General features: G+C 37.5%; 2 protein-coding genes across 14 annotated transcripts in view; one reads left to right on the top strand and one right to left on the bottom strand.

Annotated features, from left to right (window-relative positions):
• FAM149B1 (family with sequence similarity 149 member B1) overlaps positions 1-16,899 on the top strand; it is a 77,524-nt gene that overhangs the window by 32,951 nt on the left and 27,674 nt on the right. For all 13 annotated transcript variants that reach the window (XM_036114155.2, XM_036114154.2, XM_078077589.1 and 10 more), the window contains 2 exons: positions 5,807-5,974; positions 8,392-8,579. In XM_036114155.2, the coding sequence (XP_035970048.1) occupies positions 5,807-5,974; positions 8,392-8,579 (356 nt within the window). The remainder of the gene's footprint in view (positions 1-5,806; positions 5,975-8,391; positions 8,580-16,899) is intronic.
• DNAJC9 (DnaJ heat shock protein family (Hsp40) member C9) overlaps positions 9,643-16,899 on the bottom strand; it is a 41,647-nt gene continuing 34,390 nt past the window's right edge. The window contains exon 5 of the mRNA XM_078077604.1: positions 9,643-10,026. Within this exon, the coding sequence (XP_077933730.1) occupies positions 9,994-10,026 (33 nt within the window). The 3' untranslated portion in view covers positions 9,643-9,993. The remainder of the gene's footprint in view (positions 10,027-16,899) is intronic.

The raw sequence follows: 16,899 nt of genomic DNA, 5'->3' as shown, positions 1-16,899 counted from the left end.
TCAAGCCCCGCTTCGGGCTCCCTGCTCAGTGGGGAGTCTGCTTCTCCCTCTCCCTCTGCCTCTCCTCTTTGCTCTCTCTCTCTCTCAAATAAATAAAATTTTTAAAAATCTTTAAAAAAAATAAGGGTTGATCCTTTCTGTCTCCCTCTTAAAAATTTTCAATAGCTTCCCACTGAATTTAAGATAAAAATGTAAAATTATATCATAAGCTGACTTAAGCCTATATCTCTATCATTGTCTTCTGTCATTCTCTCTCTTATTCATTAATCCTCCCAACTGGCTTTCTTTAAGTTGTCAAATGTACTAAAACAGGTATTTGGCCCAGTTTCTATTCTTGAGTTCTTGGGCCAGAGAAGAGTGGTACAATAAAAAAGACAAAAATACAGTATTTTCTTCTTTGTATTTCTTAACACCTAGCACAGTGATTACAACATGGTTAGCATTCAATGTTTTTTTTTTTTTTTTTTTAAGATTTTATTTATTTGACAGAGAGATAGAGAGAGCACAAGTAGGCAGAGCGGCAGGCAGAGGCAGAAGGAGAAGCAGACTCCCCGCTGAGCAGGGGAGCCCACGCGTGACTCAATCCCAGGACCCTGGATCATGACCTGAGCCGAAGGCAGACGCTTAACCGACTGAGCCACCCAGGCGCCTGTATTCAATGTTTTTTTTACTAAATTAAAGCATAACATATTTATATGATACCAAATGATATGAAAATGAATTAATGTATACATTGATATTATGGTTGCAAAACAATGTTATCAATCAAAACAAATATTGGTGTCTAGGTCAAAATGGAATTCCAGGAGCATAAAATAATAGAAGATGGTGGCAGCATAAGGAGAAAACACAGGCAAAAAAGGACCATGAGAATATGACTTTAAGGACATTTCCACTTGAAAAAAATTATGCACTTTACTGTTTCAAGTTAGCATAAAGAGCTGTCTACCTTTAGTTTAAATACATATCTCAGCAAAAATTAGCTAACTATAATACCTACTAAGATGTTAAAGTGTATGACTATATGCAGAATTATAATCCTTGAACACCACTAAAGGAGTAGAGAGCACAGAATAGAGAAACCTTTGTGTAAATGGCTAAATGACTTTCAACAAGTGTGCCAAGACTACACAATGGGGAAAGGACACTCTTCAACAAATGGTGCTGGGGGGGCGCCTGGGTGGCTCAGTCGTTAAGCGTCAGCCTTCGGCTCAGGTCATGATCTCAGGGTCCTGGGATCAAGCCCCGCATTGGGCTCCCTGCTCAGCAGGAAGCCTGCTTCTCCCTCTCCCACTCCCCTTGCTTGTGTTCCCTCTCTCACTGTGTCTCTGTCTGTCAAATAAATAAATAAAATCTTAAAAAAAAAATGTGAATTGTGTAAGACTGTTGAATCACAGACCTGTACCTCTGAAACAAATAATACATTATATGTTAAGAAAAAAGAAGAAGATAGTAGGAAGGGAAAAATAAAGGGGGGAATCAGAGGGGGAGACAAACCATGAGAGACTATGGACTCTGAGAAACAAACTGAGGGTTCTAGAGGGGAGGGGGGTAGGGGGATGGGTTAGCCTGGTGATGGGTATTAAAGAGGGCACGTTCTGCATGGAGCACTGGGTGTTATATGCAAACAATGAATCATGGAACACTACATCAAAAACTAATGATGTAATGTATGGTGATTAACATAACATAATAATAAAAAAAATTAAAATTAAATTTAAAAAAAATGGTGCTGGGAAAACTAGGTACCCAGATGCAAAAGAATGAATTTGGAACCTTACCTTGCACCATATATAGAAATTAACTCAAAGCAGATTAAAGACCTAAATGTAAGACCTAAGACTATACAACCCCTAGAATAAAACAGGGGAAAAGCTTCAGGACATTGGATTTGGCAATGATTTATTGGATATGACACTAAAAGCATAGGCAACAAGGGCAAAAATAAACAAATGGGACTATATCAAACTTAAAAATTTTTGAGCATCAAAAGAAACAGTCAATGCACTGAAAAGACAACCTGTGGAATGGAGGAGAATATTTGCAAGTCTAAGGGGTTAATATCCAGGATATAAAGGGAACTTCTGCAACTCAACAACAACAAAATAACCCAATTAAAAAATGAACAAAGGACTAGAATACACAATTCTCCAAAGATACATATATGGTCAACAAGCATATTATGAAAAGATGCTCAACATCACTAATCATAAGAAAAATGCAAATCAAAACCACAATGAGGTATCACCTCACATCCATCAGGATGGCCACTATCAACAGAGCAGAAAATAGTAAGTATTGGCAAAGATGCAGAGAAATTGGAACCTTTGTGCACTTTTAGTGGAAATGTAATATGGTGTGGCCACTGTGAAAAACAGTATGGGAGTTGCTTAAAAGATTAAAAATAGAATTATCATGTGATCCAGCAATCCCATTCCCAGCTATATATATCCAAAAAAAAAAAAAAAAAAAAAAGGCAGGATCTGAAAGAGATATTTGCATATCCATGTTCACTGCACCATTATTCACAATAGACAGGATATCTGGAAACAACCAGGGGCTTAGTCTCACTACCCAGGAGACCATGACTTGAGCCGAAACCAAGAGTCAGATGTACATTATCTTTTTCATCACCACCACAGCAATCTTCTTCTTTTTCTTTTTTAGAGAGAGAGAGAGCAAGCGAGGGAGCAGGGGTTGGGGGTGAGGGGAGGGGCAGAGAGAGAGGGAGAGAAAAAGTCCTGAGCAGGCTCCTCACCGAGCATGGAGCCCAATGCAGGAGATCTCGTGACCCTGAGATCATGATCTGAGCCAAAATCAAGAGTCAGACACTTAACCAACTAAGCCACCCAGGGACCCCACTACAGCGATCTTCTAAAGCAAGGATATTGTCATTCCCCTTCTTAAAAACTTTACTTTTGGGTGCCTGGGTGGCTCAGTCATTAGGTGTCTGCCTTCAGCTCAGGTCATGGTCCCAGGGTCCTGGGATTGAGCCCCACATCGGGATCCCCGCTCGGTGGGAAGCCTGCTTCTCCCTCTCCCACACCCCCGCTTGTGTTCCTGCTCTCACTAACTCTCTCTGTCAAATAAATAAATAAAATCTTAAAAAAAAAAAAAACTTTACTTTCTATTGCTAACAATTAGCCCAAGTTAATACACAAATTTCTGCAGTCTAGCCACATACCTTTCCAACCACTTCCTATGAACTGTACACTTTATTTAATGGCTTACATAAGTTTATTGGTTTTATTTTTATTTTTTTAAAAAGGTTTTATTTATTTATTTGAGAGAGAGTGAGATGGAGAGAGCAAGCAGGAGCAGGGGGAAAGGCACAGGGAGAGGGAAAAGCAGACTCCACGCTGAGCAGGGAGCCTGATGTGGGACTCAATCCCAGGACCCGAGGATCACAACATGAGCCGAAGGAAGACACTTAACTGACTGAGCCACCCAGGCACCCCTAGTCTATTTCTGTTTTAAAAGAAGTCTGGAGGAATAGTATCTAAAGGTAGCATGGTGGTGGCATGGTGTTTTCAGGGTCTTAGACTCTTTTCATCTTTTTGCTACACCATGCTAAATCAGGATGTTTTTCTTTAAGTCTTCTTCATGGTCCAAGATGGCTGGTAAGAGTTCCAAACACTTCTCAGGTAGCAGAAAGGAAAGGCAGAAGGGCAAAAGGGCACTCCTTACAGCCAAGCCACTTCTCTTTAAACAACCTTCCTAGCATCCCACAAAACAAGTCTGCTCATATCTCATTAGTTACATTTGACTATAAGGTAATGGAAAATGCAGTCTTTGAGATGAATGTATTGCTCTCCTGAATTAAGTTGGTATGATTTACTAGGAAAGAAGTGGAGAATGGATACTGGGGGGCATCTAGCTTTCTCTGCCACATATGTATATAGTTTTATAAAACTACATATTTGTAATCTTTTTATACTTACCATTTTATTGTGGGCATCTTCCATTTTCTCCCACATTAATTTAATGATCTCATAATGTTCCATTGCATGAATATACCATTATTTAAACAACCAATCCCCAACTGTGTATTTTGGAACAGTTGGGCTAGTTTTCATATTTGGCAATTGTAAACAATTCTATAGTATAATTTTTATAACTAAATCTTGTAGGTCATATACTTGAAGGAAATCCCTACAAAGAAAATCACTGAATGAATGAATCAACAGGTATATTTATTTTAAAACTTCTAATTCATATTTCTAAAATGTCTTCTAATAAGATTTTCCCACTAGCCTTGCTGAAAAGTGCCACAAATTTATTCTTTTTTTTTCCATTAAAAAATACCTAAGGTACAAAAAAGTGTGAAGAATAACACAAAATATACATTGGTTAAATCTAATATTTGGTTAAACAGAGCCATTTTAAAAAATTATTGCTCAGATTTGACTGGCTTTCTCCAAAGTAAATCCTGCCCTTAAGGAATATGCATTTGACAATGATGGAGTTACTGGAAATAAGCATATAACCTCCTGAGGTACCTGAAAGTTGTAATTCTTAATAAATATTCTTAATTTTTTCATTAACTTTTAATTGAGGGAGAGTTGAATATAAAATATTAGTTTCAGGTGTACAACATAGTGATTTGACAATTACATACATTACAAAAGGCTCACCACGGTAAGTGTAGTTACTATCTGCCACCAAAGTTATTACAGTATTATTGACTACATTCCCTATGCCATACTTCTCAACTTCATGACTAACTTATTCCGTAATTGGCAGTCTGTACCTCTTAATACCTTTTACCTTTTTGGCCAATCCCATTCTCTTGAGCAACCACCAGTTTGTCCTCTGTATTTATTTCTGTTTCTGTTTTGTTTGTTTATTTGTCTTGGTTTTTAGATTCCAAATTTAAGTGAAATCATATGGTATTTGTCTTTTCCTGTCTGGCTTATTTCACTTAGCATTATACCCTCTAGATCCATCCATGTTGTAGCAAATGGCAAGTTTCAGTCTTTTTATGGCTGAGTAATATTCCATTGCGTATATATACTACATCTTCTTTATCCATTCATCTATCTGTGGATACTTAGGTTGCTTCCATATCTTGGCTATTGTAAATAATGCTGTAGTAAACATAGGAGTGCATATATCTTTTCAAATTAATGTTTTCATTTTCTTCAGGTAAATAATGGTGGAATTACTGGGTCATGTAGTATTTCGATTTTTTGAGGAACCTCTGTACTGTTTTCCATAGTGGCTGCACCAATTTACATTCCCACCAACAGTGCACAAGGGTTCCCTTTTCTCCACCTCCTTGCCAACACTATTTTTTTTTTTTAAGATTTTATTTATTTGTCAGAGAGAGAGAGAGAGCACAAGCAGGGGGAGTGGCAGGCAAAGGGAGAGGGAGAAGCAGGCTCCCCGCCGAGCAGAGAGCCAGCTGCAGGACTCGATCTCAGGACCCCGGGATCATGACCTAAGCCGAAGGCAGACGCTTAACCGACTGAGCCACCCAGGCGTCCCAACACTAATTATTTCTTGTCTTTTTGATACTAGCTATTCTGACTGGTTATTAGATTTTTTAAAACTTTTCTTATAGCTCTAGCTGTTGCATCTGAAAAGATAGCAAGCAGTATTTAATACTGCATAATACACGTAGGGAGAGTAGGTTTATGATTAGTGTTTATTCTTCCTGTTGTGAGAAATACTAGATATTAAGGCTTAGAGTAGTTCAGAAAGGTGTCAGCAAGACAATGGATTTTGAGCTGAAACTTGTATGACTGAGTTGCTCTAAGAACTGTTGATGTTGTACATAATCAATATTTGCTTTTTCCCCTCCCAGATTTGGCATTAGGGGAAAGAAGTTACATTTTTCATCTTCTTATGCTCATAAAGCATCTTCCATTGCCAAATCCCCTAGCTTGTATTCTATGGAAAGAGAAGAGGAAGACTGTGTAATCTTCTCTGAAGGAATAATAGAGGAATACCTAGCATTCGACCACACTGATATGTGAGTATTATGTCTTTCAAGCTTTTTACTCCCCTCCTATTTTGTTTATTAATATCAATATATTTTAGAACTATACTTTAGAAAAAGTATATTGATTTTCCTAAATCAATATACTTTAGAAAAAATAAAAGTATACTGCCAATATTACCTTATAATTAGATTTATGTCACTTGGTTATTTATTTCCTATTACTTCTCAGGTATCCAGAGTTCATATGCTTAGTTGATACAAATTCCTATTGCTTCCACGTACCAGACTTCCTTCTGCACTGAGTGTGGAGCCCTACATGGGTCTTAGTCCCACAACCCTGAGATCATGACCTCATCTGAAACTGAATTGGATGCTGAACGGACTGAGCCACCCAGGCGCCCCAAGAAAATGGATTTTATTATTATTTTTTTAAAGATTTTATTTATTTATTTATTTGAGAGAATGAGATAGAGAGCATGCACAAGAGAGCACGAGCGGGGAGGAGGGGCAGAGGGAGAGGCAAGAGGCAGGCTCCTCACTGAGCAGAGAGCCTGATGAGGGGCTCGATCCCAGGACCCTGGGATCATGACCTGAGCCAAAGGCAGACGCTTAACTGACTGAGCCACCCAGGTGCCCCAAGAAAATGGATTTTAAATAAAGGAAATAAAATTCAATCTCATTCACAATTAGCAATGCAAATTAAAATTATAATGAGATACTATTTTATCTGTCAGACTGGCAGAGAAAAAAAAAAAGAAGTTTGATAATTCCTTGAATGGGACAAAAAGGCATATATTTTCCAACACTGGAGATTTTTCCTCTTTAGAGGAAAGTGGGCAGTATCTTTCCAGTTGGAAGCATATACCCTTTTACTCAATAATTCTGTTTATAGGAATTTATCCTACAGATATAATAGCCATGTAGCCAAAGAACTACATACAAGGATATTAAAGCAGTACTGACTATAAAAACAAAAGGTTGGTTGGTCAGTAACTGGCCAGTTAGATATGCTATGGTATATCCAATGGAATACTTTGCAGCTATTTTTTAAGAGGCATATTGATCTGTATTAATATGGATCAAGGGCCAGTTACATTGTTAAGTAAAAGACCAAGGTGTAGCACAGTGTATAATGTAACTATTTCTCTGGACCAAAGTATAATGTTGGCTTCTGGGAATGGTAACTGCGGGACAGAGATATATAAACTTATTTTTCACTACATACATACATTTCCTTCTGTATAATTTGAATTTTTTTCATCATATGAAAGTGTTATCTCCTATAAAAAGAAACATAAATTTAAATACAATTAATACTAATCAGCCTTCTCCCCCACTTAATGCCAGGCCAGCTCTTCCTGGGGAAAGGAGAAGAGGAGAAAGACTTTAGTTGCCCTGTATAAACATCTGAGCATCCTTCTTTCCTGCTTATAGCTTCCCATTTAATTCTTGAGACCTCTGCTACCCTAGGGATAATTTTCAGTGTAGAGGCCTTAAAATATTTCTTCATACCTCAAGTGTTCCAGAATTTGCTTTGTCTTACTTTATAATACATTCATCATAGTAAGTACATCTGTCAGTTAGAGTTTTGCCCACCAAATACTGGGGCTATTGGTACTCCCTGACAGAGAAGAGAAGACTTGGCTAGCTGAGAGTTTCTGGCCTACAGACAAGATACATGGTCTCCAGAAGAGCCTCCGAGTAGCTTCTTATGCTGTTGGGCTCCCCTCCTTTCCCTTTCCAGCCAATTACCAAACGTTTATTTGGATTAGTAAAAGTATACTATTTTCCTAATGATTCATTGCCTCAGGTATTTATGCGGCACAGTTATATGCCCATTATTAGATGTTAATATTAACCTAAATGGTATCCAATTACAACAAAAAGATTATTTCTGGGCGCCTGGGTGGCTCAGTTGGTTAAGCGACTGCCTTCGGCTCAGGTCATGATCCTGGAGTCCCGGGATCGAGTCCCGCATCGGGCTCCCTGCTCGGCAGGGAGTCTGCTTCTCCCTCTGACCCTCCTCCCTCTCATGCTCTCTGTCTCTCATTCTCTCTCTCAAATAAATAAATAAAATCTTTAAAAAAAAAAAAAAAAAAAAAAAAAAAGATTATTTCTGTATGCTTGTCATAGCTTATTGCACAATTGACAATGTTTATCTGTTTAAAGCTAAAAAATATACAGTGAGTCTCAGTCTTCTTTTCTTGTTCTATTTTTTTTTTTTTTTTGGCAGAGTAGTGGGGTGAGGTGGGAGTAAAAAGGGAAATTCAGTCTCCTCTGTTGAGAACTCCCTTAGGTCACAAGGCAGCTTAGCACATCTGCTAACATACATATGTTGAGCCAGTGGTGGGAAAGGGCACACAACTCACACTCCTTAAGAAGCACAAAGGACAGTGGTGAACACTCAGTAAAGAATAATCATGAAGTCTTATTTGCTTCTGTTACAGGGAAGAGGGGTTTCAAGGAAAGAAATTACAAGCAGCTCCAGAGAAACAGAAATTAGGGTACCCTCCCATTGCTCCATTTTACTGCATGAAAGAGGATGTCCTTGCTCATGTGTTTGACGACGTGTGGAGCAAGGTTCTGAGCTGTATGGAGCAGCTGACACGTAGTCACTGGGAGGGATTGGCTTCTGGTAAGGATCTTTGTGAAAACAATATAAAAAAATAATTGTTTATGATTTCCAAAGCCTGCCTAACTAGTTTATCAGATTATATGCTTCATTAGTATAAAAGATTCATATTTGTATTTCCCACAGACACTAACAGATATTGAGAAAGTTTTGAGAATGAGTGGATGAGTAACAAGGCCCATTCTATGATGACTAGACTGTGTTTTCTTTGAGTATAATTATTTGTGAGAAAAAACATGTGCAAGTGGCAAATACATTTTAAAAACTGCTTTACTTAAGAATAATTGATATACAATAAACCATTCATATTTAAAGTGTATAATTTGGTAAATTCACCTATGTATACAAACATGAAGCCACAGATCAGTCAATATAATGAACATATCCATCACCCCCAAAAGTTCATGACCTTTGTAATCCTTCCCTTCTGCCCGTGCCTGATCCACCATCTCCAAGTGACAACAAATGTGCTTTCTGTCACTATAGTTTAGTTTTTGTTTTGTAGAGTTTCATATAAATGGAATCATGGTATTTATTTTGTCAGCTTCCTCATTCAGCATGATCATTTTGAGATTCATCCACGTAATTGTGTGTCAGCAATTTATTCCTAGCAAGTATTCCATTGTTTCATAATTTGTTTATCCATTTACCTTTTCATGGACATTTGGATTGTTTTCAGTTTGGCACATGTAAAGCTGGTCTGCACGTTACTGTATTAAAAGGTTTTTGGGGCACCTGGGTAGCTCAGTCGGTTAAGCGTCTGCCTCCGGCTCAGGTCATGATCCCAGGGTCCTGGGATCGAGCCCCACATCGGGCTCCCTGCTCAGCGGGAAAGCCTGCTTCTCCCTCTCCCACTCCCCCTGCTTGTGTTCCCTCTCTCGCTGTGTCTCTCTCTGTCAAATAAATAAATAAAATCTAAAAAAAAATTTTTTAAAGAGTTTTTTGAACATACATTTCCTTTTCTAGGAGTGGATTGTCTGATTATATGGTTAAATGTATTCTTAGCTTTTTAAGAATTGTTTTGGTTTTCTGTGTTACACAAAAAAATGTATCACAAACTTAGCAGTTTCAAACAACACACATTTATTATCTTACAGATTTTGGGTCAGAAGTCCCAAGAATGGCTTAGCTAGTCCTCTACTTCGGATCTCACAAAGTTGCAATCAAGGTGTTGGCCACAGCTAGGTTCTCATGTAGAGGTTCAACTAGGAAAGGATCTACTTCTCCTTTTGTGTGTTTTTAGAAGCATCTAGTTTCTTGTAGCTGTAGGAGTCACAGCAGCTTTCCTCTTCAAAGCCAGCAAGAAAGACTGAGAGCTAGTCAGCTAGCAAAACAGAAGCTTATATAACATAACACATTCATGGGAGTGACATCTCATCATTTTTACCATCATCTGTTGGTCTGAAGCAAGTCACACTCAAAGGCAGCAGATTCCACAAAGGTGTGAACACTAAGAGGTAAGAATCACAGAGGGGCCACCTTAGAGTTTATCCATTACAATCCTCCCACTGGCCCTCAATGACTCATGTGCTCCCGCATGCAAAATATATTCAATTCCCAAGGCTTCCAAGAAACTCATTATAGCATTGGCTCTGAAGTCCAAAATATTATCATCTAAATCAGGCCCTGGATGTAATACATTAAGTTACTGGGGCACAATTCCTTTCCATCTATAGACCTGTGAAACTAAAGGCTATATACACAGGTATATAAACATCTAACTATATAATCCAGCAATTCCACTCCTAGAGAAAAGTTACCTTACCCCAACACACCCAATATACAATAGTGGGCCAGGGAAAGGATCACAGACATTCCAGATAAGGGGTGTATGTGCAGAAAAGGAAGGTAGAAAAAGGTTCACAGCAATTCTGAAGTCCAGTTGGGAAAATACTGGGAGTTCCAATCCTAGAAATAATCCTCTCAGCTCTCTGGTCCAACCTCTGGGCTCTTGGTTTTTGTTGTTGTTGTTTGTTTTAAGATTTTACCTATTTATTTGAGAGAGAGAGCGTGCACGTGAGAGAGCATGAGAGCGGGGTGAGGGCAGAGGGAGAAGCAGACTCCCCACCAAGCAGGGAGCCTGACGTGTGACTCCATCCCAGGACTCCGGGATCATGACCCAAGCCGAAGGCAGATGTTTAACTGACTGAGCCACTCAGGCGCCCTGGGCTCTTGGTTTTACCCTCTAAGTCATCCTTCCTTTTTCATAAAATGTAGCACATGTGGGCAGCTAAGTAGTTTTATCACAATGCCTCTTGCCAGTAGAATTTTGAGGGTCCGACAGCCCTCTTTCATTAAACTCTTTTGTCATCTAGAGATACAGAATTTTCAAAATCATCAAGTATTGATTTCTTTATATTTAATAATTTTTTCTTCACTTTCTCTTCCTTGTCTCGTGTTTTATTATAAGTAGCAAGAAAAAAAATCAGGCCTCACCTTCAACACTTTGGAAATCTCCTTAGCTACATAACCAGAATCATCACTTAAAAGTCCTGCTTTCCACTTGACCACAGAAGACCATTTCACTAAGCTTTCTTCCAGTAGATAACAAGCACCTCCTTTCTTCCAGTTTCTAATAACATGCTCCTTATTTCCTTCTAAACCCTCCCCTACAGCATCCTCCAAATTCAGATTTCTACAAAGTCTGTTCAAGATAATTTTTGCTTTCTGTATCATACTTCTCAAAATTCTTCTAGCCTCTATCAATGAATCATCGAAAATGAAATTAAGGGAACAATTCATTTATAATAGCATCAAAAAGAATAAAATACTTAGGATTAAACTTAACCAAGAAACTGTAAGACTTTTACACTGAAAACTACAAAACATTATTGTAAGAAAATAGAGAAGACCTAAAGAATTGAAAGTCATCCTGTGTTTATGGATTGGAAGACTTAATATTGTTAAGATGGCAATACTCCCCAAATAGATTTACAGGTTGAATGAATTCCAAAATAATACTAAAAAAGAACAAAATATGAGACTTCACACTTCCTGATTTTAAAACTTGATACAAAGCTACATTAACTAAAACAGTGTGGTACCAGCATAAGAAGTGATATATAGATCAACAGAACAGGATCAAGAGTCCAGAAATAAACCCACACATCTATGGCCAATTGATTTTCAACAAGGGTGCCAAGACCACCGAATGGGAGAAGAACAGTCTCTTCAACAAATGGTGCTTAAACAACTGGATAGCCACATGGAAAAGACTGAATTTGGAATCTTATTTCACAACACATATAAAATATCAACTCAAAATGGATCACAAACATACATTTAAGAACTAAAACTATAAAACTCTTAGAGGAAAGCATAGGAGTAAATCTTAATGAGCTTGGATTTGGCAGTGGATTCTTAGATATGACACCAAGACCATAAACAACAACAGAAAAATCAGTAAACTGGATTTTATCCAAATTAAAAAAAACTTTTTGTATCAAAGGATATTATAAAAAAAGTGAAAAGACAACCTACAGAATTAGAGAATATAAGTGCAAATCATACACCTGATAAGAATCTAGCATCCACAATATATAAAGTACAATTAAACAACAAAGGGACAAACAACCCAATTTAAAAATGGGCAAACAACTTGAATAGATATTTCTCCAAAGATTACACATGGCCAATAAGCATATGAAAAGATGTTCAACATCATATTCTTTTGGGAAATATAAACCAAAACCAAAATCACAATGAAATACCACTTCATACCCACTAGAATGGCTATGTTAAAAAAAAAAAAAAGACAATAACAAGTATTGGTAAGGGTGTGGAGAAATTGGAAACATCATACATTGCTGGTGGGAAGGCAAAGTGGTGCAGCCATTGTGTAAAGTTTGGTAGTTCCTCAAAAAGTTAAACATAAAATTACCCTATGACCCAGCAATTCCATTCAAAGGTATATAACCAAGAGAACTGAAACCATATCCACACAAAAGCCAGTGCATGAATGTTCACAACAGCATTATTTGTAATGGTCAAAAAGTAGAATCAGGGGCACCTGGCTGGCTCTGTTGGTGGAGCATGTGACCCTTGATCTCAATGTTGTGAGTTCAAGCCCCACACTGGGTATAGAGATTACTTAAAAATAAAATATTAAAAAAAAGTAGAAACCAAAATGTCCATCAACTCTGAATGGAGAAACATGATTTGGTATATCCAACTGTTATGGACTGAATAGTGTCCTCCTCAGAATTTATATGTTGAACCCTTAATCTCCAAAGTGACTGTTTGGAAATGGGACCTTTAGGGAGGTTAAATGAAGTCCTAAGGGTGGGGCCCTAATCCTATAGAGTTGGTATCCTTATAAAAAGAGGAAGAGACATCAGAGCTCCCTTTCTGTGTATGCACAGAAAAGAGGTCACGCAAGGACACAGCTGCCTACAAGCCATATAGCACCTTGATCTTGGACTTCTAGCCTCCAGGACTGTAAGAAAATAAATTTCTGTTATTTAAGCCATCCAGTCTGTGGTATTTTGTTATAGCAGGTTAAGTAACTAATATACCATGCAATGTAATATTATTCGTTCATAAAATAAAGTAATCCTGCATGTTTCAGCATGGATGAACCTTGAAAATATTATGCTAAGTGAAAGAAGCCAGACACAAAGAGCCATATATTGTATGATTTCATTCGGATGAAATGTCCAGAACAGTCACATCCATAGAGAAAGAAGGTAGTTTAGTGGTTGCCAAGGGATAGAGGAAGAAGGGAATTGAGAGGTATGTGGTATCTCTTTGGAGTGATAGGTATTTTCTGAAATTAGATAGTGGTGCTTGTTGCACAACATTGTGAATATACTAAAAACCAATTAATTGTATACTGAAAAATGGTTAAAAATGGTGAATTTTATGTTATATGAATTTTCTCTCATTAAAAACATTTTTTAAGGGGCGCCTGGGTGGCTCAGTCGTTAAGCGTCTGCCTTCGGCTCAGGTCATGATCCCAGGGTTCTGGGATCGAGCCCCCCATCGGGCTCCCTGCTCCGCGGGAAGCCTGCTTCTCCCTCTCCCACTCCCCTGCTTGTGTTCCCTCTCTCGCTGTGTCTCTTTCTGTCAAAGAAATAAATAAAATCTTTAAAAAAAAAAAAATAAATAAAAATAAAAAAAAAAATAAAAACATTTTTTAAAACTTTCATCCTTATGTAAATGTGAGTCTGTTGATGGTTAATTCTTTTTTTATAGATATGAAAAAAATTTTATTTCAATTTATTTATTCTGAAAACAAAAGCAAAAAAACCAAAAAAGGTTCACCCATTTCTCCAATTCCCCACCCCCTGCCTCTAGCAACCACCTATCTTTTATCTATGAGCTTTGTTTTATTTGTTTTTAGATTTCACCTACAAGAAAGATCATACAGTAATTTTCTCTGATTTACTTCACTTAGCATAATGCCCTCAAGGTCACAAATGGAACGATTTCATTCTTTTTTATGACTGAAGAATATTCCACTATATATATACACCATGATTTTTTTTAACCATTCATCTACTGATGGACCTAAGGTTGTTTCCATATCTTGGCAGTTGTAAATAAATGCTGCAGTGAACATGGAGGTACATATGTCTTTTCAAGTTAGTTTTCATTTTCTTCAGATAAATACTGAGAGGTAGAATTGCTGGATCATGTGGTAGCTCTATTTTTAATTTTTTAAAAACACTTTATTTTTTTTAAGATTTTATTTATTTATTTGAGAGAGAGAGAGAGAGAGAGAAAGCACAAGCAGAGGGAGGGGGAGGGGCAGAGGGAGAAGCAGGCTCCCCACTGAGCAGGGAGCCCAATGCAGGGCTTGATCCCAGGACCCTGGCATCATAACCTGAGCTGAAGGCAGACGCTTAACTGACTGAGCCACCCAGGTGCCCCTATTTTTAATTTTTTTTTGAGATTTTATTTATTTATTAGAAAGAGAGAGCGAGCATTAAACTGGGAGGAGAGGGAGAAGCAGGTTCCCCTTGAGCAAGGAGCCCGATGCCGAACTCGATCCCAGCACCCTGGGATCGTGACCTGAGCTGAAGACGGACGCTTTACCTACTAAGCCACCCAGGCACCCCTATATTTTTAATTTTTGAGGAACATCCATACTTTTTCCCATAGTGGCTACAGCAATTTACATTTCCATGAACAGTGCACAAGGGTTCCCTTTCTCCACCTCCTTGCCAACCCTTGTTATTTCTAGACTTTTTTTTTTTTAGACTTTTTGATAATAGTCATTCTGACTGGTATGAGGTGATACTTCATTGTGATTTTGATTTGCATTTCCCTGATGATTAATGATGTAGAGCATCTTTTTGTGTACTTGTTGGTTATTTGTATTTCCTCTTTGGGAAAATGTCTATTCAGATCTTCTGCTCATTTTTAAATTGGATTTTTTTGGCTATGTATCTATTTTCATATATTTTGGACATTAGCCCCTTATCAGACAGATGATTTGCAAATATTTTCTCCCATTCAATAGGTTTTCATTTTGTTGATTTTTCCTTTTACTATGCAGAAGCTTTTTAGTTTGACGTTTTATTTTGCTTTCCTTTGTTTTGCTTTTGGCATCAGATTCAAAAAATTATGGCCAAGACCTATGTCAAGAAGCTTACCTCATATTTTTTTTGTAGTTTTGTGGTTTCAGGTCTTATGTTCAAGTGTTTAACCTATTTTAAATTGGCTTTTGTGTATGGTCTAAGATACTGGTCCAATTTATTGAAGAGACTGTCCTCTCCCCCTTGTATGTATGTTGTAAATTAACTGAACATACATGCATGGATTTATTTCTAAGTTCTCTATTCTGTTCTGTTGGTCCATGTGTCTATTTCCATGCCAATACCATACTGTTCTAATTGTTATAGCTATGTATATGCTATATGCTGTAGCTATGTTTGAAATATGGGAGCAAGATGCCTCTAGCTTTGTCCTTTCTCAAGATTGCTTTGGCTATTTGGGGTCTTTATGGTTTCATGCAAATTTTAGGACTGTTTGTCCTATTTCTGTGAAAAAATACATTAGAAATTTGATAGGGATCACACTGAATCTATTTTGGGGGGGTAGGATGGACTTTTTTTTTTAAGATTTTTTTATTTATTCATTCGAGACACAGAGATAGAGAGAATATGAGCAGGGGGAGAAACGGGGGGGGGAGAAGCAGGCCCCCCACTAAGCAGGGAGCCCGACGTGGGGCTCGATCCCAGGACCCTGGGATCATGACCTGAGCCAAAGGCAGACGCTTAACCATCTGAGCCACCCAGGCGCCCCTAGTATGGACATTTTAAAAGTATTAATTCTTCAAATCTATGAGCACAGGATATCTTTCCATTTATTTGTGTCTTCTTCACTTTCTTTCATTAATGTCATTATACAGGTCTCACTATACAGGTCTTTTACCTCCTTGGTTAAATTTATTCCTAGGTATTTTATTCTTTTTGATGCAAATATAAGTGGGATTTTTTTCTTAATTTCTCTTTCTGATAGTCCATTATTAGTGTATAAAAATGCAACGATCCTTGTGTATTGATTTTGTATCCTACAACTTTACCGAATTCATTTATTAGTTCTAACAGGTTTTGATAGGATCTTTAGGATTTCTATATGTCATCTGCAAATACAGTTTTATTTCTTCTTTCCCAATTTGGATGCCTTTTATTTCTTTTTCTTGCCTAACTGCTTTGGGTAGGACTTCCAATACTATGTTGAATACAGGTGGTGAAAGTGGACATCCTTGTCTTGTTTCTGATCTTAGAGGAAGCTTTCAGCTTTTCACTGTTGAGCATGATGTTCTTTGTGGGCTTGTCATATATATACTTTATTATGTTGAGGTACATTCTCTCTATACCCACTTTTGTTGAAAGTGTTGAATTTTGTCAAATGCTTTTTCTGCATCTAGGGATTATCGTATGATATTTAGTCTTCATTTTGTTAATGTAGTGTATCATACTGGCTGATTGGTGGATGTTGAACCATCCTTGCATTCCTGGATTAATAACACTTAATCATGATGTATTATCCTCTTATTTTTTTATTTATTTTCTGATGTATTATCCTTTTACTGTATTGTTGACTTTGGTGTGCTAATAATTTGTTGAGGATTTTTGCATCTATGTTCATCAGGGATATTGGCCTGTACTTTTCTTGTGGTATCCTTGGTTTTGGTATCAGAGTAATGCTGGCCTCATAAAAAAAAAGTTTAGAAGAGCTCTTTCCTCTTGTTTTTTGGAAGAGTATGGATTTGTATTAATTCTTATTTGAATGTTTGTTATAATTGACCAGCGAAGCCATCTGGTCCTGAATTTTTGTTTGTTGGTAACTTTTTTTTACTCATTCAGTCTCCTTC

Source organism: Halichoerus grypus, chromosome 7, assembly GCF_964656455.1.
Source record: "Halichoerus grypus chromosome 7, mHalGry1.hap1.1, whole genome shotgun sequence".
Classification (NCBI taxonomy): Eukaryota; Metazoa; Chordata; class Mammalia; order Carnivora; family Phocidae; genus Halichoerus; species Halichoerus grypus.
This window is presented reverse-complemented; position numbering and strand designations above follow the sequence as displayed.